Source organism: Amia ocellicauda, chromosome 6 (assembly GCF_036373705.1).
Source record: "Amia ocellicauda isolate fAmiCal2 chromosome 6, fAmiCal2.hap1, whole genome shotgun sequence".
Classification (NCBI taxonomy): domain Eukaryota; kingdom Metazoa; phylum Chordata; class Actinopteri; order Amiiformes; family Amiidae; genus Amia; species Amia ocellicauda.
Genome location: NC_089855.1, coordinates 9,808,678 through 9,829,908, shown reverse-complemented (window position 1 = coordinate 9,829,908; position 21,231 = coordinate 9,808,678). Strand labels below are relative to the sequence as shown.

Genomic DNA, 21,231 nt, shown 5'->3' with positions numbered 1-21,231 from the left:
GGGCGCAACACACACACACACGCACACACACACACACTCACACACACACAACACACACTCACCACACACTCACAACACACACACAACACACGCACACACACACACTCACAACACACACACAACACACGCACACACACACACACACACACACTCACAACACACACTCACAACACACTCACAACACACACTGACAACACACACACACACACACAACACACTCACAACACACACACACAACACACACACACACACGCACGCACGCACACAACACACACACAACACACACTGACAACACACACACACACACACAAACACAACACACGCACACGCACACACACTCACACACGCACACGCACACACAACACACACACACAACACACACACACAACACACACACACGCACACACGCACGCACGCACACACACACACACACACAAACACAACACACGCACACACACTCACACACACACACGCACACACAACACACACACACAACACACACACACACACGCACACACGCACGCACACACACACACACTCACAACACACACACACACACACACTGTCTGATTCAGCGCCTTATCATGTGTCTCCGATCGCTCGAGTTTAGGTACTAAGCTTCCGGGGAAACTAAGTAGCAACTGCTGCGTGCGCCCGGCCGCATTGTACAAAATGATCGGCCTCTCTCTCCGTCTCTCGCTTTTTTTTTTCTCCGAGCAAAAGATTTATGGCACGGTTGCCTCCGCTGATCAGGAGAGATAGAGAGAGAGGTCAGCGAGTTGCAGTCTGCTGCTGGTTGCAGGGAAATTATCAGTGGCGCCGCTGTTTGTACAACAGACCTCCACTTTGAAACAGTTCAGATGAAGTTCATCGGAGCGATAAACTAGTAACTAACTACAAAGATCAGGAAGTGAAATAAGACGTCGACGGGCTCGCTGTGGGGGTTCACAACAAACCGGCCGTGCGCCAAACTGAGCAGCCCATTTAAAGGTTTAGAAAATCGAATTTATATCATTTAACTGGACTTGGGTTTTATTTCTTGTATTTAATTTAAACTCTATTTCGTAGAGGGGCAGAGAGATCGAGCACTTTTATGCATTTTCTTAATCACCAGCTTTCTCACTATTTAAACTACTACGGTTCGTCCTCGTCCTGTTATCTGCAGACACCGCACTGCACAGCCCTGCCGAGCCCGTCGGCCGCTTTGCTTGTTTTGATTAAGCTAATTATAATCCGATTTCACCCGGAGAGGGTTTCCAAACTGCTTCTTTAGTGTCCGTGCCAAGCCTCCGCGATGGGGAGACACGCACTTCGTTGCGCACCCTATTTTTAGTTGAGCGGCTGGGCGTCGCCGGCTGCGCCGCCTGTGTCTCGGTCGTGCGCACGCTGCTTCGGCGGAGTTCAAAGGTATGCAGCGCGGCGCTTCAAGTGTGCGACACACCTGAGCATCATTATTGCGTGTCTGTGTTCCAGCTGAGCGTTATAGCTTCAGGAAACTATACATCTGCTGAAGGAGTGAAAGCACGGGAAGGGTAAACTGTCACTGTCAAGGTCTTGTCAATTTAAACCGCACGGATTAAAACAATACTGTAGGTTATTATAAGTAATAGTAGTATACAATTAATAAACCTGGCATGGGGAGGGAGCCTGCAATTCAGATATTTACAATGTTTACCAGTCCGCTTTAAATATAGTGACCCATTTCTCTGATTAGAACACACACCTTTAATTCTGCCTAAACACCCACCATAGATTAATTACAGTGATTAAACTCTGCTTGCACAGATTGAAGTCTCTTAACTCCCGGTATAACAACACTTCTTTTTTTAACACAACCCTGGCAAACTGACAGGAGGACGTGCGTTTGTTACGCAGTAGATATTTTCTGCCGGCGCACGAACCCAGGAGAGATGCATCCTGACCTCCGGGCTGCTTTCGTCTCTGCGTGTCTGGGCGATGATTAATGAAATGTTGCCTCCAAATGAGGTGTCGACGGGAAGGGAGGCAGCGGGGTTTGGGTGTCCGCGCCTCTGTGTCACATTAATCCCATTGCGCTGCTCTGTCCCCACGCAGTTCCTGGCACCCGAGCGACACCACGCACAGTGTGCCACACGCCGTGAACCATTCAAAACCCCGGAGAGCTGCGAGGGGATCCAGTCTATCCCAGCTCCCCATTTACGAAGCAGCCTGCTCGGTTACATTTGAACCGACTATAGAAAGCATCCCGGTGTTGCAAATTCAATATAGCCGCCGACTGCAGTTGTCCACCTTTTATTTGAGGATCTCTCGCCTTTTATTGGTAAAAGCTGTAGATAGGGGCTGTAAGTATTTGATTGTGTTTTTAAATACGAATGACACCCATTGTTTTTAACTATTTCACTGCACTGCAATTAAACGGAGTTTTAATTATAGCTAATTTAAATGCAGTATTTTGATGAGGCCTTCGCAATGCAAATGCCGCCGCCGATGAATGCGGGTTTTGCCTTCTTAAAATGCACACGCTAATTGAAATGGGTTTTTCCTCAACTTTTATCAGCCCCTTATCGTGATTGGTTTAGAAAGGAATAGAGTTTAATTCTCCTGGCGTGCGCTGAGAGGAAGGGACATCTCTTCTGACCTGTGAAAGTATTTAATTTGTTGCTTTATGATAGGGTATCTCCCTGGCATTTAAGCGTGGGCTGCACATTTAGTCGTCCGTAAATGCAGCCCCGGCAATTAATCTGGAGAAGGTGTCTGCCGGCCCGGAGCCGCCGTCGATTCTTATGGATTGCTTTTCTCCCACTGTCTTTCAGGAGCGACCACGGGAGACAGAGGCCGGGCTAGAGCGGACGTCATGCTCTCCGCAACACCCCTGTATGGGACGATTCACAACTGGATGAGCAATGAGAGGGTCCGCATGTGTGGAATTAATGAAGAGAGGTTAGTTGTCCCTCTGTGTACTCTAATCCCCCCCCTCTCTCTCTGTCTCTGTCTCTCTCTGTCTCTCTCTCTCTCTCTCTCTCTCTCTCTCTCTTTTTCAAGGGTTGTGTGTAACTGACCTGTGAATGTAATGAACTGGAGGAACACACAGTCCAGGTGATGCTGTGTGAAATGAATGCTACACAGATAACCTTCAGACTGTATATATGTAGTGGGGGGGGGGGTTGGCTCTATGCAATGTGTTTTTTTTCGCACCATCTCTGACATGTTTTGCTCAAATAAACAACCATTACAACCTCGCGTGTGAGGAAGCTGTATGAGCAGCAGCTGAGCTCCCCACCTGACCCTGCATTTGGGCTCGGCAGTGCAACCTGGGTCGCACCTGTGTGGGTTTGTGTTGGAAAACCTTGAATGCGCTCCATATGGTTCAAGTGTTACACAGCCTGTTCAAAGTATGCCGTCTTCCTAGTGTTGGCAGGCGTCAATGTATATTTTTAACAAAGAGAAATCATTAAATTCATGGTTTGTCACGGATGGATGTCTGCTTCCTCACGAACGGCAGTGAAGCAGGACGAAGAGAGACCACAATAAGAGGATATCAGGGGCGCGGCAGGCCAGGCAGGGCTTTTCTGTCCAGTTCCTAATGTGGAATGCAGTGGGTGTGCTGTCCCTCGCACACAGTTGCTCTCCCGGGAGGCGCTCACCAGCCCCCGTGCCGCAAAGTGACTCCTCGTCAGCCCGTAGATAACCTTCTGTGTGTGACAGTCCGGCCGTGTCCTGGGAAAGCTGTTTCGTAACCGGCCAGTTTTAAGCGGCGACAGCTTGCAGATAGGAGAACAAGGGTTCAATCCCTTTAGGCTGGAGTGTTCGAGCTTCGCTTGAACTGGAGCCATAACAAAGATGGGAACGGCTCCAAAAGCAGGAGATTAATGGACCCGGGGCCAGTGTAATAAAAGTGGCATGCCGGGATTTAAAGCTGCCAGTAGCAGCAGCAGACGCCGCAGCGCTTCTTTCCAGTCCGGGCGTACAGGCACAGCTTTTCCCACAAGGACTGCATTTCTTGTTTTTCCACCTCGCTTTTTATTTTTTTTCTTTCATTCCTCCTCCTCCTCCTCCTCCTCCCTCTTACTCGCTTAAACTGACAATGACAACCAATCAGATAATAGCCTCCGGTGGTTAGAAATCCTCTTCAGTTTTATGACGGAGCCTTTGCAAATTCCCCAGTTTGGCTCTGAATGTGGAGGCATGGTGGCTGGGGCCTGTAAAGTTTAATGCTTTGTGAATCCCGTCCTTTGCAGCGCTCCGCTCTTGGAGCCAAGCCTGTCTGTCGGATCAGTAGGAGAGGAAATGCCTGCATTCACAAAGAAGATTTTTCTGCTCAGTTAGCATGCAGAGGCGGCGCACGGTTATATGTAGGATCAGTCGCTGCTGAATTTCCCCGGCTTTATCTTCGTAGGTCAAAGCTTGCGCTGCCAGATTAACCCCTTGGGTATTGAACTCTTTTTTTTCGCCCCATGAAATTAGAAAGTGTTATCTGATAGATTTATGGGTTATTTTAATGGCTTAGAAACACCAGTAAAAGAGGGCTATGATATTTAAAGATGGTATGAGAGGTGAGGGTTACCTGGTCCCACAGAAATCATAAGAAACTGTGAAGGGTCTCCTAAACCAGAACATTCATGGCCATGGGCGGTTTCTTCTCGGGGAAACTGCATCGGCATATCCAGTTGCAGTGTGGTTCCAAATGGTACTTTTGTGGAAAACTCGCACATCTGACAATCGTTGTGTAGTGCTTGAATGTTGTGTGCGCATGCTGTTGCTAGTTTTGTGGTCTTAAACTGTTGCATTCTCGTATAACCATAGGAAAAGCCATATGGAGGAAAAACGAGTTCCCTCTGGGATATTTGGTGCACATTGAACATATGTTGTGACTGTCTTGGTGTATTTTATGTTTAGTGCGGTCCTCTTCGTGTGTTTTGTATCTAACATTACATGGAAAGTGGATTTTTTGAGAGGCATCACCTCCTCTATCGCCCTTTTCAAAATCTCACCTCCCTGGGCTTGTTTTTGTGCTCGTACTTTGGCTTATGTCACCCATGTGGCGATATCATAAGTCAAGTCTATGTCAACCCCTTGCGTTTTAATATTTTACCAGCCAGGGTGTCCTGATGAGTGATGCTGCGTTCACAGCGCTCTGTATTCCAGACAGACGATGAGATGACACATGATTTTCTGCATTGCCTTACCCTGTAACCATTCACAGGAAGTCATTAACATTTTATGCGGTAGGAGTGACGTCTTTGCAAAGAAATTAATAATACGGTAATACAATTATGTCTAGGATAAAATGCTCTTAAAAGGGTAGTGATGGAGGCATTGTGTGTGTATGTGTGTAGCATAGCACGTGAGGAGCAAATTACACTTCATTCAAGAGGTCTCTAAATCTTTGGGTGGGGGGGTAGCATGGAATGAGTCCCCTCACTACCCCCAGATGGTATTAGGAGACTCGCAGTGCATAATCTCCTCTCTCACTGGCACGCTGAATGCATCGGGTCAAGGAGGGCACGGAAAAGGAGCGCTATTCAATCCGTGGAACGTGACTCAATGGCTTCCCCTCCACAGTGAGTGGTTTATCTCTGGAGGGAGGGGTGGGAATTGTAAGCCAGCCTACGGCTCTCCAGCATGGGAGGAGAGATGGTGGGAGGGGGTTGGTGGTGGAGAAGGTTAGTGTTTGCCTTTATTTATGAAATATGTTGGTGGTTTGGTTGGAGGGAGTGAGGGTGGGGGGGTGAAGTGGAGTCGTCTGCTGCCTCCCCGTCCTCCTTCAGTCATGGCGGTGGTGTCTAAAGATAAGGCCAGGTCTGCATTATTGAAATCCTGGGCCTGTAAACACATCAATAAGAGAAGCATCATATAGCAGCCTAACGACGGCTCCTATTATGTCATTTCCCAGCCGTGGGCTGAAAGGCAGTGCTAGGTGATTGCATCTGGCTCTTGTGTGTAATGATGAAAATTTCCTTCTGGCAGATGACAGCCATTTTAGCCCCAGGATTATGAGATCTGCTGCCGAGGTATTTCTTATCAGTGCATTCATTCTGTGATAACAAGTCCCAGTGCACAGCCCTGGAGAGACGCAGATGTGATGTTCCCGCACTAGAATGCTGCAACCAGTCATGGAAAATGTAATGATCTGTTGTGTAGCAGTTAGCAGGCTGCAGTGTAGAGACTCAATTGTGGTTGCGTGCATTTCCCCATATGCGTGTGCAGTTTGCACCCATTTTCTGTGCCTGTTTGCCACGAAATGCACAATCGAATGCTTCTAAAGTGTTAAGCACGGAAAACGCTGGGACAGAATCCCTTTGTCCTTGCCTCGAGTCCCGCAGAAGCCATTAAACATGCGGAGAATGAGATTCATAGTTCACATCTTGTATACCCGTTAATGTGTGCTTCGTGCTAGTGTGATCTTCCCCACTGTCCAATCGCCGAGCTCCAGCCCTGCTCCGGAGGGACCCATTCTCTCCTGCGATGGCAGGGTATTTCTGTTTCCATGGTCATCAGCTCTTATTTACTTATTTAATGACTGCAACTGGAGGAGCCTAGTTACTCGAAATAGTACGGCGTATTTTATTTTTAATGATGTTGGCCAATGTCAAGCGGAGTCTTAAGTTGAGGCAATGATGCTCATTTAATGTATGACCTGTTACTGTGAAATAACCCATGCTGTCACCTTTCCTTGCTCCTTCATCTGGCAATGTGACTTCTATTGGTTTGAACCCCCCCCAGATTTTAACCCAGATTTTATTCTTGACAGGAAAGTGCCTGTAACCGATGGCGAATCCCAGAAAAACAGGTTGGAATTGAGAGAAGACAGTCACCTGACGCCAAGCATGGTAGGAACAATTGATATCTGTACCTGGATTCTCTTTGAATGGTGGAACACAGCTGTGTTAATAGATACAATGAAGTTCGTGTAAAACTAATTTTCGGAATAATTTCTTCTTTTCCTTTGTCTGATTTGGTTACTCTGTGCAAGACGTTTCTAGGAATTACGAGACTGGTGCATAGCTGGCGTAGATCACTTCCTTATTGGTGCTTTTGTGTTGATATTTCTTGAACAAAGTCTAGCCTATATGTCAAATGATCCAATTAAACCTTCATCTTGGATCGAGAGACAACTCAAGATCCCTTTCATCTACTTTCTTCTGTATCTGTATCATGTGCTTCCTGCGGTTAAAAGCGTGACCCATACGGGGCACATTAGTCTTCCAGCGGTAGGTCTTTGGGTCGGAGGTGGATCATGGCTGTTGTGCCTCACTACCCCGAGCAGCCCAAGGCAAAGTCCCAACTCCTTAAATGTTCACAGATACGGCGTTTATTTCTTCTTTTTCTCAAGTAGTCTTGTATCGTTGAAAATCCTTTTTTTAATAACCTTGCTGGATTATATATTTATATATTGATTTATCTGTTTAGTTTCAATGCATCCAGTTCTATTTGATATGCAGCAGGAAGGAGTAAAGCACAGAGGGCAATGTAATAAAATGGATCTTAGTCGAATTCAGGCCCTCGGGCCTTTTGAATATACACAGGAAAAGAATCTGCATTGTTCCTTAAAGAAATTAAACACAGTTGAAACATGCTTATATTATGGTTTCTTATCAAATGGCAATATTAGATATTCTAAGAAAGTTCTATTTATGTTTATTTATTTAAAAAATGGTTTTTGTGCTTTTAAAATAAAATATTTGTTTCTGATATCCACATGTGGTTGCATTTTAATGTTCGCTATCCTTAAGGTGACTCCACTGGTTGCTCCAATATGATCTATTAGGATAAGGTTTCATTCACCATTGTCTTCATATCAAAGTGCTAAAATATGTATCTGTTTAGCATGAAAGCTAAATATCTGTTATCAAATAGAAATTATCAATATTGTAGGCTGTGTTGGAAAGCTGCAAAGATCTTCATGCTTGGCCCTGGTTTATTAGTTTGACTGTATGGGCGACGGCAGTAGCTGCTGAACGTCGGGGGTGAAACCTCCCCGCCATTAATCTCTCCGTGGCGCCTGGCGCTGTGCTCCTCTCCGCAGGTGGATGCTGGAGCGGCGTGTAGGATGAACACGCTGGCGGCTCTCAGCATGGACCGCAGCGGCCTGATGCGGGAGAGCCTCCGGGTGCACGGTGGCATGGTGTACCCGGGCATCCGAGCGCTGTCTGCCGACAAGACGAGGGACGGATCCGGAATGCCCCTGGGCTACATCAGCGACCGCATGCCGGAGCTGCGCTACAAGCCCGCCGAAGTCACACTGGAGAACCGGAAGCCGCCTAATGGCTACGGCGGCCTCTATAAGAGCCCTCCTCCCGGGCTGCAGAAACCGATGATCGTCCCCGGAGGCGGAGCAGAAACCCTCGGGCTGGACCGCCGAGTTGGGCCCGGTGATAAGGCATCTGAGCTGGGTCTGAATGGCAGCAGTAGCTACCTGCGCCTCCCCTGGGTCAGCCCGTACCCTGAGGCTGGGGTGTACCCGTTCCTGGATTCAGCAAAGTATGCCCTGAACATGTATAAGGCCTCCTTTCTGTCCCAGCATTCCCCTTACTTGCCCCAGCCGTTGGCCTACCAGTCTGTGTGCGCTGGTGCCGGGGGCAGTGCTGCTGGCAGTGAGCGCTTTCTCTACCTGCCCCCTTACCCTCCTGCCCCCATGACCTCTTCACTGGCACCCCCGATGAGGATCCCTACCGCCACCGTGGCCCCCACGCTCTCCCCGCTGGTTCACTGCCAGGACAAGAGCATGCAGAGTCTGGGCCCAAGGATCCATCACGAGCCGTCTGCCTTTGGCCAGCAGCTCCACGCCCAGCAAGCCCAGCAGCCGCAGCCGCACCACCAGTCCCACAGCGACCGACAGCACAGCAGCAGCAGCAGCAGCAAGCAGAGCCGGACGCCCTCTAGTAAGGGCTCGAGCAGCAGCAGCAATAGTAGCAGCAGCAGCAACAGCTGTAGCAGCGTCCCCGTGGACTCGGCCCCCGTTCTCCTGATGCAGTCTCCCCGCGCAGCCCCTCGCCTCCACCAGTCCTCGGCTCACATGGAGAGCCCTTCGGACTTCCAGAAACCATTGCCCAGAGGGCCTCCAGTTTCATCCTCCTCTGCTCTCTCCTCCTCCTCCCCCTCGGTGTCCCTCCCTTTCTCCTATATGAGCACCTTGGCTCCAGAGCACCCTTCGCCGGTGCGGCCTACCAGCCATAAGTCCAAATCCAGGGAGGGGACAAGCGAGCACAGAAGTAGTGGAGGGGAGAGGAAAGCCAGCAAATCTCCTTCCAAGACGACGTCAGAGAAGCAGCCCCACCAGGCTCCCGCCAAAGACCCTGCAGATAAGCCTTTGGATTTGTCTGCTAAAATGGCGGGCTTTGGAGTCCCTCCCAATGGATTCCCCCCCAAACTTGAAGGCATTGCCAAAATGGGACAATCTCCGACGCCCCGATATGGGCCTCCCAACCTGGAGCTTCTTAAAGAGACTTTATCCCCTTCCTATCCTGGGGTCAGCACTTCCTCCAAACCTCAAGAGAGGCCAGAAATAATCAGCACTTTACACTCCTCCTGGGTGGTGCCGGGCCCCAATCCACTCACTCCCGACTCCAGCCAAAACAAGGGCACCTCCGTAATTAAAAACAAGACTCTAGAACGCGTAATGCCCCAGCAGCGTAGCTCCTCCTGCCCCAGGATTGGGGAGTCCAACAATAGCCCTGCCCCCAATCCTGCCCCAGCCGTGGTGCCTGCTTTGGGCCGCCCAGCCTCTGCTTCCCCCTCTCCCAATATCAATGGCGAATGGCCCAAGGCAAATCCCAGTCTCCCAGAAAAAGTCCCCCAGCCCAGTCACATCAGCAGCCAGCCGTCCTCTGGCAAGCCGGCAAAAGCCCCTAAAAGAGCAGAGACCCAGGAAATCATCCATAAACCACCCCAGCAGCATCATGAGAACGGGCACACTCCCAGCCCCCTGTATTTACCACAGAATGAGGCATTCCTGCCTCCAGCTTTGGCGTACGCCAACAGATACTTGACATACTCTGTCCCAGAAGGCCTGCCTATTCCTCATTTACCTCTGCCGGGGAAGGGCCCTGTTTACCCCCATCCAGTGTTGCTGGGCAGCAGCAGCCTGTACCCAGCTCGCCTGACTCCAAAGCACGGCCTTCCGTATGGCCTGCCCTCTGGACGTGGAGAGTTCCTCACCTATCACGACTCTCAGGAGATGGTCCACCCCTTGATGTCGCCCCATCTCACTCTGGACCCCAAAGTGAACGAGAGGCTGGAGCGCAAGTCCAGGTCCCAGGACCGACCTCGACATAATGAGGATGCCATTCCCAAAATCCGACACCCAGCGGAAGCCGCAGATCCTGCTCCCAAGCATGAGAGGGAATCTGAAAAGCTGGCGAGTCAGGGAACCAAGCCACAGAGCAAGCCGCTGGCAGTGGAGAAAGAGAAAATAGTTTGTATTGACTTGATCCAAGATGACACAGATGGAGCCTCTCAGACGATGAAACACAGTGTCCCCAGTGCCAAGAAAGGAGATGCCACCAGGCCACTCGGCAGCAGTATCTGTGGCAGCAGCACCGGCACTAGTGAGGGGAAAGAGCCAGAGCTAAAGCAGCTTCTTCTCTCCATCCAGGCTGTTGCTCACAGGCCAGCTGAACCTGAGAAACAGCCAGAGATGTGCAGCCCACCCAAGCTGCTGGAGCAGAGCTACCCAGTGCCCAGTCTCTGCAGGGAGTACCTCTCCCCGCGACAGGACCAGGGCCAGGGGAGCCCCGCTCAGCCCGCGTCACTGCCCGAACTCCTGGAGCTGCAGACTCTGCGCTGTGCCAGGACGTCCGGGGACAGAGGCGTGGAGGACACCGAATTCAAACACGAGAGTCGAATGTTCGGACTGGCCCGCTCCATTGAGTTGGGCAAGGAGCTCCTGGACGATGGGGAGACCCAAGACGAGGACGAGGATGAACACGGCTCCTGCAGGTCCAGGAAGTCCAACCTGACCAAGAGGATCGCCAACTCGTCCGGCTACGTGGGCGACCGCTTCAAGTGCGTCACCACGGAGCTGTACGCAGACTCCAGCAAGCTGAGCCGGGAGCAGCGTGCTCTGCAGGTGAGCCCCCAGAACTGCGTCCGGGGCGGGTGGGGGGGTCTGCGCTTGGTGTGGTTATGACACATGATGTAGTTATGCAGTGTAGTCACAGGACAGCCTTTAAAGTAGAAAACGCAGGAAATTACACAACAGCCGCCTTGTCACTTGAGAAAGTTTCTTGGTAACGCCACATCACACAGCTTCAGACACAGCTTTCCATTTTAATGTTTTGTCCTGGCCTCCATATGCAGCCCATCTGAGAGAGCCGCACGTTTTTATTTCTTGAGCTGACATCAGTGCGGGCTGGCAGCGGCCCTTCCTCTTTGTCCCGTACTGTAAACATTACGGACTCGGAGCCCGTGTCTAGCATGACCATGAGATCTGCCTCGGTGGCCTCCGGTGCACCCAGGTGCGTTCTGCGGCGCCGAAAACATCGCCGACGCGCTCGGCACGCTGCAGATCAGTTGAATTCTGACAAGTCTGCGGAGGACTGCTTTCTGCTGCCTGGCATCCCCCGGCTCCCCTGCTGCTCAGCGCTGTGGTTGAGCAGCTTTCCGAGGCGGGAGTTTTGTTATTTGCGAGGCGGGGGGGGGCAGGGGGGAGGGGAGGGGAGGGGGAAAGGGTTAACGCAACACTGCCTCTGCCGGTGCTGCTCAGCGGCGCGGAAGCTCAGCTGTGGAGCGTGCCGGCCCAGAGCCTGTGGGTCTACACCGCTGCAGGCAACTGTTACACCGCGGGGGAGCTGTGGGGAAACGGGGCTGGTAACAATGCCCCCCCCTACCCCTCCTCCCAGCCCTTGGTACCCCCTTCACCTCAGACTAATACCTGCCCCTCCCCCGCCTCCAGCTTAATCGGGCCCACCGAGGACGTCTCCCTCCGAGAGATTGACCGCCCCCGAGTCGTCCCGTATCTCATGCAGGTTTCTATTCTCTGTTAGACGTTTCTAAGCCTTGCGTAGGACGGTGTTTAAGAGCTTCCCATTCAGTGAGGCTCTGACCGAAATCTAATTAGCGTCCCCTCCATCGTTTTAGTTTTTTTTTTTTTTTTTTTTTTTTTCCCTCTTTTTAATTTCACAGATCAGTTTAGTGCGAGACATTGCCAGGTCAGACTTAATGTTATCAACGCATACAGTGTAAACAAATTCAGAGATATTAAAGTGCACCTCAGAGAAGTGTTTTATAATTTATGCTATTTTTTTATTATTTTTTTCCTGTGCTTGCAGTTGAAGAGCCTAAATACAAAACTATCAAAGCGGAGTTTCTGGCTTTGTAGTATTTTAATGTGTGACTGCAGCCCCCCTGCTCCATAATCCACAATGGGCTTCCCTTTTTTAGAAAGCAATAAGATGCATAAATGCTATCCAGTGTATGTTTGTATATAAATATATATGATGTATTTGGATGCATGTACCTCTGAAATGTGATGGGAATACCTGCACTTCAGTAGGAGTTCTCAGAAGCGAGTTTGATAGTTTTTACTTTAGGCTCATTTATATTGTGTGTCTGAAATATTATGTTTTACTAGGGCTAAGGTGTATCCTGTTGTGTGTTAAAGATGTGTCATTATGATTGCAATGATTGAAAGATCTATTGAGCACCCATTTTAATTACTTAGATGGAAGGCTTATCACAAGAGGACAGTAATTTAAGTCAACCTGCTGCTAACTGTGAGGTCAGTTCTTTAAATTTCTTATTACAAATTTAAATATTAAAGAAATGCTAAAAAAGTATATTTTGGTTGTGCAGAAGGTTATGACAATTGACTGCAGTCAGGCTCAGGAAGACCGCTTGTTGTTGTTGTTGTTTTTCTTTGCTTTAGAGGCTAGTTGTATTTGAGAACTGTTGTATTTCAGGAATAAAACGGGTAGATCCCAGAGCATGGAATGAAAGTGAAAGGTTTTCATGGTATAGCTGATGTCATATGAAACGATGCTGCTTTTTAATTTCTATGCTGAGATTATTATTTTTTGTCATGTTAAAAGAAACTGCTATGAAAAGGCTTAGCCAAAAACAAAAATGCAAAAAAATGCAGCTTGCTTAAGAGCTTTTTTCATGGCCGTTTTATGTATGCTTGTAGCGTGCAATGATGCGCTTCTCCGAGCTGGAGCTGAAGGAGAAGGAGGGTAGTGGAGCGACGGGAAGAGACCTGGCAGACGGCCAGCCCGGCGTGAGCGACTGGGAGGGCAGCGAGAAGACCGCCAAGCACGGGGGCAGTGCCCTGAGGGAGGAGTGCGAGCGGGACGGTGAGTGGTACGGGGGACACCGCCGCCCACGGGGCCGACACGCAGAGACCACACGACACACACGCAAACGTGCCACACTCACGCCAACACCTCCTCGCATCCAGCGCCGCGTCCGTCAGATGTGCAGCAGACCAGAAGACGTACAGTGGTTACAGACATTTCCACTCCTGTCTTGGGAAAAAAAGAAAAAAAAAAAAAAGATTGCTGTTTTCCTGTCTTCCAGACAAGAAAATAAAAGGAAGCTTGTTTCATTCGGCTCTCCTCTGACAGCCCAGCGCACCTCTCGAGGCAGTGCATGTGACGCTCGCACGGAAACTGTGCAAGCTGATTAAACTCGGCGTTTTTATAAGCGCCTTTAATGGCACATAAAAGGCTGCCCGTCGCGTCCGGGCCCCGGCCCTGGTGAGCGGTGCCACGGCTGGGCGGTCTCCCGGCTCGGCCCGGTCTCGGCACACTGCCCCGGCTCAAAGGGGAAGCTCTCACTCGCGCTGGGGGAGCGGCGTGGCCGAGCCGGGCTGATGTCAGCGGGGGACATGCTGTGCAGCTGCGAGGGGAGGGGGAGGGGGACGCGTCTGTGCTGGAGGGAGCTGGAACAACAGAGACCAGCTTTGTTGAGAAACAGAAACCCATGTTTCTGTTCAAACCCCCTCCCCTCCCTTTCGGCCAAGTTAGATGGGTGAGGTTTGCGATGTGGGCTGATATGAAATTGTCATTTTGAATTACTATTGTTCTGTTTTATTACCATCCCACCCCCCCTACTCTTTAACATTTAAATTATATTTCATTTGTCTTCTGATATCAGTCTCTTTTAATGTCAGTGGGTTACTGTTTAACCAGCGACGAACAATCACCCGGGTTCATTCTAAAGTTGTTTATGACTTTTTTTTGCAAATATTTTTTTTTTGTAAGATCGAAGTTTTAATTAAAAAATAAACTTTCCTTGTTAGGAGGTTTTGACGTTTATTATTAAAGCAGTTTTATCAATTGGCAGTCGGAATATTTGTGATGGACTTAATTTAAACCAGATCTTTTCAGCAGAGGTTAAGGATATATCTTTTTTTTTTTTTTTTTTTTTTTTCCCCCGTTAAAATGACAGAGGAAATTAAAGTTGAAACGAATTGAAATTCAAAGGAATGTCTCGTTACTCAGGCGAGTGTTGTGCATTCAGCGCGGTATATTGTGTAGGTGAGTGTGTGCCATTGTTCAGCCGCCGCTGCCGGGCTTGTGCGCGCCAGAACTTTGTGGCTTGGATAAGAAGGGGAGAAAGTTTGACAGCGAATGTAAAGCCAGGCTTGACCCCTCGCTGACCCCGTTATTCTTCTCGCATGTCTGGCAATCATTGGACATTTTAAGTGAATGGTGACGCTGCTCGGTTGCTAGGGGTGAAGTGGACAGAGTTGCCATGGCGATCAGTCCGTGGAGAGTTGCCATAGCACAAATATGGCGATAAATTATGGGATGCATGTGTCATGAGTCATATGATTGTTGTTCACAGATCAAATGATTTAAACCACTGGCGCTGGGGCTGCTTCACATCTGTGCGGCTCCCACGAGCGCCCGGGGCAGGGCAGGGAGCACGTTCTCGTCGGAGCGAGTATCGCGCCGGGGGGTGCCGGGGGGCGCTCCTCACACTCGAGCGTGGGGGCCGCCCACCGCCGGGCTGCGGGATGGGGCTGAACGGGCCAACTTTGATCTGGATTGTTGTTTTTTTTGTGTGCGTAGAAACATTGTGTGGGAGGCATCACGCCGTCCCTGTGGAAGAGAGACACGCTGGGCTCCCTCTGCCAGAACTAAAATCCGTTAGATCTTCACCTGATCTAAAGTGTCAGGCGGACAAAGGAGCGTAGGGAGCAGTGAAGTGTATCCGGGATGGAGCGAGGGTCCGTGGGTGCAGCGCTGACCCAGAGGTCACGGGCTACGCTTCCTGAGTCGAAGTCCTTTCGTTCAGCCGTCCAGGTGTTTGCTGACCCCGTGTTATCTGCAGATGCATGAAGCTCTTCAAGTGTTTCAGCCGGGAACTTGGTCTCCGTTATCATTTTGCTCCACGAGAGTCTGATTTGGCATTTTGTCTCTTAAGACAGAATATTGCCGCTGAAATTGCTTCACTTGAGCTTTTTCCATTTTATTTTTCCCCCACGTGTGGCAATTAAACCAGACAACTGAACTTAATTCTCAACCGCATCTCATACGCAGTGGAAAAACACAGAGCGCGACGTTTTAGAAGGCTGTGTTTATTAACGGCTGCTCTTTGTTCTTTTCCCTTTTTTCTGACCTCCCGCAGGTGTGCTTCCTGTGTCTGGAAACCACAAGAGCTGCCTCCCCCGCAGCCCCGCCAGAGAGCGCGAGGACCGGCCTCTCGCAGAGCACGAGAGGCTGAGGGAGAAGGAGCGGGGAGAGGGGGATGAGGAGGAGCGGGAGGCAGGCTGCGTGGCCCCGGGGGAGCAGCCTCCATGCTCACAGGCGGCGGAAAGGCAGCCGAGCCAGCCGAGAGAGGAAGTGAGCCCAGGCGCTGGGCCTGTGCCGGCCAGGAAACGCAAACACAGCAAGGAGCGTCTGCAGGACGAGCTGCCCGGCGGCGAGGGAGGCGCAGAGGAGCCCAGGGAGGCGGAGGAGGAGGAGGGGGAGGAGGAGCGCGCGGCGGCTGCCCAGGGGAAGAGAAAGAGGCTGCTGACGGGTAAGAGCCACAATAGTGCGTCTCATCTTTAATTAGCCGCCCTCTCCCTGCTGCACTGCACGCACTCGGCACAGAATAGATCTGCTGTTCGCTGCGCCGAGGGGAAGTGACGAGAGAACCAGAGTCTTGTTCAAAAACACCACAGCTCGCCGGGCTACGTGTCGGTAAAGATGCCCGACTGTTTACCTTACGGTTTTCTGCACCAATCCAGCTTGGCGGTGGTTGTTTTTTTACGTGTGTTTCTTTTTTAGGTTGGTAATGGAATATGAGTTACCAGTTGTTGTTAGTGCACAAGCCAGGGGCAGGGAAAGCAGGATTTTGGCTTGTGTGTGTGTGTGTGTGTGTGCTCGTGTGTGTGCATCCACCAGTACAGCGACACATTTCCAAGTCTGACCCCGGCCAGCTCCCTCCCTCTTGTGAGCACGTGCTCTTTATCGTGATGAATAAATAATGGGAAAGGAAAGGGTGTGACGGCGGGAAGCGAGCCCCACTGATGCGAGCGTATCCTTCTGTCTTTGTTTCCCTCAGTACACGGGTTTGCCAGACGCTGCCTGGCATGCGCTGGGATCCGGGGAGCGCGGTGTTGACTGTGCCAAAAGAGAGCGCACCACATTTTAATCACCATGCATTTTTATTTTTTATCCCCCTCCCCAAAATGCATGCGCCTGAGGTATTTTTTTTCATTTGCCCCTCCGTTTCCTGCCGTTGCTTCGGTTGTGGCCCGTCGGGAAGCTAGGAGCGGCCTCGTTTCTGTGTGCTTTGTAGCATTCGGGATCTGTCTTGAACTTACAGCTTTGCATTCCAGCTTCTCTGATCGGGAGAGATGCATATGTGACCGATTTTTGCGAGAACGTTTAGTTTGCAATTAATTTAACCCCAGCAGTGCCCTCGGGCTGGTTTTTATCAAACCACGTCTTCTGTGGAAATGTGCCTGAGCCAAGATCATTAGCTGTGCTGTGTTTATTTGGCTTTGATGCCTTCAGAGGGGGTATAACTGGAGCGTGAGCAGGGATCACGAGTTGAGCAGAATAGCCTGATCTGGAGACGTTCGTAGGTGGCAGTTAAGGGTTAATGGAATACGAATTCCCACGTCTCTTTCTCCCAGTGTAATAGAGGAGAGAAAAAAGGAGTCTTTGTGGGCTCAGGTTTTCTGTTGTGTTAGATGTGTCTGTCTGCGCGGAGTTTCAAAGGTACCGCTCCGCCGTGCGCTGCTGGGGAAGAACAGAACGAGCCGAGAGCGCGAGGGCTGCTGTGTGAAAGTATTGAGGATCTGTCTTGGCTTTGAGGGTCTGTGTTCTCGATTAATCTAAGTTGTCTCTTTAGATGACTGGCCGGAGAAGGAAATTACCAGCCCTTCTTATGAGCACGTCTTGGAAGAGTCCTCTTGTAAGGAAGTGAAAAACCTGAAAGTGTGTATCGAACTGACCGGCCTGCGGCTCCGCAAGCAGCCACACCTGCTCCAGCTCAGGGAGTTGTGGGAGAGGCAGGTCTCGTCTCAGAGGTCGGTGCTCGGCGGCGCCCCGGCCCCAGCCCCGCCCCCGCTGCACCCGGCCGAGCCCTGCCTGCCAGAGGTCACAGGGAAGGACAGAAAGGTCAAAGGCAGCTTGGTGGAAGAGAGGCCCACCAAGAAGAGGTCAGAGGGCAAAGTCAATAGGAGCTGGTCTGAAGAGGCGCTCTGTAAGAGTGACATTGAACAAGGTACGCTGGATGAGCTGCTACTGTTTGGGCGCGTTTGTTTTGTTTTTTGTCCCCTCTGTTTGTTTTTTCATGCATGCAGAGCAAGCACAGATGTTTAATGTGACGGGAGGGGGAGAATGCATATTTATCCATGGCAAGAACTGTGCCTAAGTTTCATGTTTGAATATATATGGTGACAGAAACCATTTTTTAATTCTCTATATATATATATATTCAGTTATATATAGTTATGTCTCCATGGGTGTAGCTGAAATATATATATAAATAACACGAGAGTATGAAGGTCATTGTCCTGCTTTCTGTTCTACGTGGTGGATCATCAGCACACCATAAACGCGTTTGTTTTAGTTGGTTTGTTTGTTTTTAAACAAAGTTGGAAACGGTTTTCTTTCGTTCACGTTCTGAGGGGCTGCTTTCTCTGAATACGGATATAAGGACCAAAAAAAATCAAAAACAGAAAACAAGTTGGTGGCCGTGTTAGGGGGTTTCCAGACAAAAGGGGAAGTGGTCTGACCGATCATTTCCTTTACACCAAACATGTCTCGTTTCACACACGCCTCCATAATGCCCAGTGGAGACGACTTTTCAGTCAGTGCATCTTTTTTTAGCCGTTGAAGGTGTTTTTCATAAACTTTGAGCTCAGTGGAGACATGTAGCAACAGCTATTGAGAAAAGAAGAAAAACTTGCGAAGTAGGTTTCCACCTGAACCCGAGGCTTGGTAGAGCTGTGAGTTTGTGTCCCGCTGTGGGACTGGAGATGCTGCGTGTTGGGAGCTTGTTTCCATGTGGTCGCCTTGTATGGCCTGGAGCTGCATCGCACGTAGTACAGGAAAGGGCGACGGCAATTTTCTTTGGCATCTTGAACTGAATCTTACTCGGTCACAACAACCAAGTGAAGGCGCTGGCTTTTGACCTTTGTGTTTTGGCGTCCCGGTAACCAGCTGGTGAGGTGGCCAGCATTGTGCTACTGTGGTTTCTTGATTTTAACCCCGTGGTACAATTGACAAATCACTTTTTAACATTGAGTTCTTGTAATGAAACCTAACTTAACAGCAAGATAGTTTGTTCCTTTAGGTTTAAAATAGAATAACACATTATAAACCATAGTGGAGGAATGGCGTACCCTACACTTCGCAGATTGTGGGGGACTAGTGGTTTGGGACTTGTGTGGGTGGGGGGGGCAGCAGTGGAAAGGTTGAAGTTTTAATCCAAGCCCTGCCTCCAGTGCGCGGCCTTGGCGGTGGTTAACACAGTGGTAAGAAAGCGGGGGGATTCCAAGGCAGGTAAATTAAGAAACAAGGACGCAAGCGGCGGCTCATTGTCTTTCTGCATATTAAACCCGAGAAAAATGATCCTTTAGCTACTTTCCCTGGAGGCATATGGGGTAGGGCATTAATTAGCCCTTATTCGAGAAGGGAAACGTTTTACACGAGCTTATACTGTGATGTATACTGCACCCGAGGGATTGTTCGCTTTCCTTTATTGGGAATCTAAAGCATGCGGTTTACGAGGCTGGTACCCGCGGTCTGAACTGTCAGTCCTTCCCAGAGCCCAAACGCCCCCACGGTGTGTGTACCCAGTGTCGTCTGCTATTCTGGAGAAAAAGCGGTGTGCGTTCAGTAGAGATTGTACGAATTCTTCCTTGTTAGTGTTTTTGTTTGGGGGAGGGGGTGATGTAAGGTGTTTTCGGAAAAAGCTTGTTTGTATTGGTGTGCTCTGTGTGTTTGTGTGTGCGTGTGTTTGCAGAGCACGCCTCTGTGGCTGTAGAATCCCCCACCCCCCACCCTGCGTTCATCCGTTCATCGTCCATGCGTTTATTTTTTTTCCCCCTCGTCTTTTGGAAGCTCATTCGCTTCGAGCCCCATCCAGATAAATCATTTAGCAGATGGAGAGGGTAAGACTCCTGACTGCATTTCATAAAAGGCTTTCCTTAAACATTTCAGGGAGCGGGATTAGCGCAGCTGAAAGAAGCTCTGTTAACTCTTTCTTGCGTCACTGTGGAGGCCAGGGGGAAGGGGGCTGTTGCATCTGGTCCGTTTAGATTGGACGTACTTGAAGCTAGCCAGGTTTTTTTTTCTTCACGTGCCTTCATTCATTTTTAATTTGTTGTTGTTGGGTACTGCATTAGTCCGTTTCCTTATTCATCATGAGGTTCTGTCAGACGGTGCCTGTCCCATTCGTACACAAGGCCCCATCTCTCTGCACTCACTCCAGGAACACGTACATCACTTTCCTTTCACCCATTCCCCCTCGGATCAGTTTGTTTTGGTGTGTGTGTGTGTTTTTCTCCGGTCCGTGCATGTTCACCTATATAAGAAAAAACAAAACCCTCTGTAGTCAGCAGGTGCATAAAGGTGTTTACCGTCCAGAAGTCTGTGGTGTCGCACTTCGGTTCGGATTGCGGACACAGACCTTGAAACGTGTAGCTGTTACACACCAGTCTAAGTTTTGGCCCTTTTTTTGAGTGACACGTGCAGGGTGCTGCGTACCCCTGTGTCGTGTGCTTTTGTTTTCCCTCGGGTGCCAGGCGCCACCCCGTGCTGCTCTGGGTCACGATGGAGCTGCCAGAAAAAAAACGGCCTCTGATTTTGAGCTTGGCTTTACTGTGGGTGGTGATATTAATACACGGCTGCCCTGTGTTTTTATATTCGAAGGTCTGGCTGCTCCTCCTCTGACCCCGCAACACAAAGGCTGCCTTGACTCGCCCCCCACAGATGAAGCAGTTGCTAAAAAGCCCCCCCAGGCAGCGACCAGGCTCTCAGACAAGAGACAGCGGCTGAAGGAGCATCGCAAAGCCAGCGGGCTCGGGCCCCCCTCCCCCAGCGCCGGCAAGGACAGCGAGACGTCGAGTCCCCGACTGCGTAAACACACTGACCCTGAGAAGCCCAAAGGCAAACGGCAGTGCAAGACTAAGCACATCAGCCTGAGGGACAGGAGAAGGACGTCTCAGACAGCCGAGGAGAACACTGACCTGGAGAACTCGTCAGAGCAGAAGGTAGGCAGACCGCCGAGGTGGTGTTTTTGCTGGTGCGAAACCACACTGCAGATGACCAGTTTTATTTATTCATGCATTTATTTATTTTATTTATGCGTGTGTTATGTATGCGCTGTTCTTATTAGTAGTTAAATCCCTCATTGTCCCTTTCCGAAAAGAGGCTTACTGGAATTGTTCTTGACATCTAGGATAGATTTTCATTTTTTTTCTTCCCCTGCATTAATAATAAAATCGAGAACACAAAGCACAGGATAAAGAGAGGAAATGTATTCTATTTGGAGTGCGGCGGCTGCGGCTGCTGCGGTGACCTCCTTGTGCACCGAGACTCCGTTTCCCAGTGGAGAGAGGGGGGGGTGGCAGAGAGGAAGTGCCTTCAGATCTCTGGACGCAAACCCTCTCCCCGCAGAGCTGGGAATCTGTAGCGCGATCCGGTGCCAGAGCAGAAGGGCAGGTCGCTCCGCAAACTAAACTGAACCTTGAGGAAAGGTGATCGCATAAATAAGGGTGAACTGAAAGGATGTGGTATCCTTTCTTGCTAGTCGATGTGGACTGTGTTTAGTAAATACAGGCTTTTTATTGTGCCACCACAAATCCTC

At 50.1% G+C, this 21,231-nt stretch overlaps 1 protein-coding gene across 4 annotated transcripts in view; it reads left to right on the top strand.

Annotated features, from left to right (window-relative positions):
• The window catches only part of bcor (BCL6 corepressor), a 57,595-nt gene that overhangs the window by 15,119 nt on the left and 21,245 nt on the right, over positions 1–21,231 (top strand). For 2 of the 4 annotated variants that reach the window (XM_066706058.1, XM_066706056.1), the window contains exons 2-9: positions 2,793–2,919; positions 6,731–6,809; positions 8,006–11,047; positions 12,641–12,697; positions 13,103–13,268; positions 15,550–15,942; positions 17,266–17,640; positions 20,295–20,635. In XM_066706058.1, coding sequence (XP_066562155.1) covers positions 2,834–2,919; positions 6,731–6,809; positions 8,006–11,047; positions 12,641–12,697; positions 13,103–13,268; positions 15,550–15,942; positions 17,266–17,640; positions 20,295–20,635 — 4,539 coding nt within the window. In that variant the 5' untranslated portion in view covers positions 2,793–2,833. The remainder of the gene's footprint in view (positions 1–2,792; positions 2,920–6,730; positions 6,810–8,005; positions 11,048–12,640; positions 12,698–13,102; positions 13,269–15,549; positions 15,943–17,265; positions 17,641–20,294; positions 20,636–21,231) is intronic. The other 2 variants (XM_066706059.1, XM_066706057.1) reach the window with 2 other exon arrangements.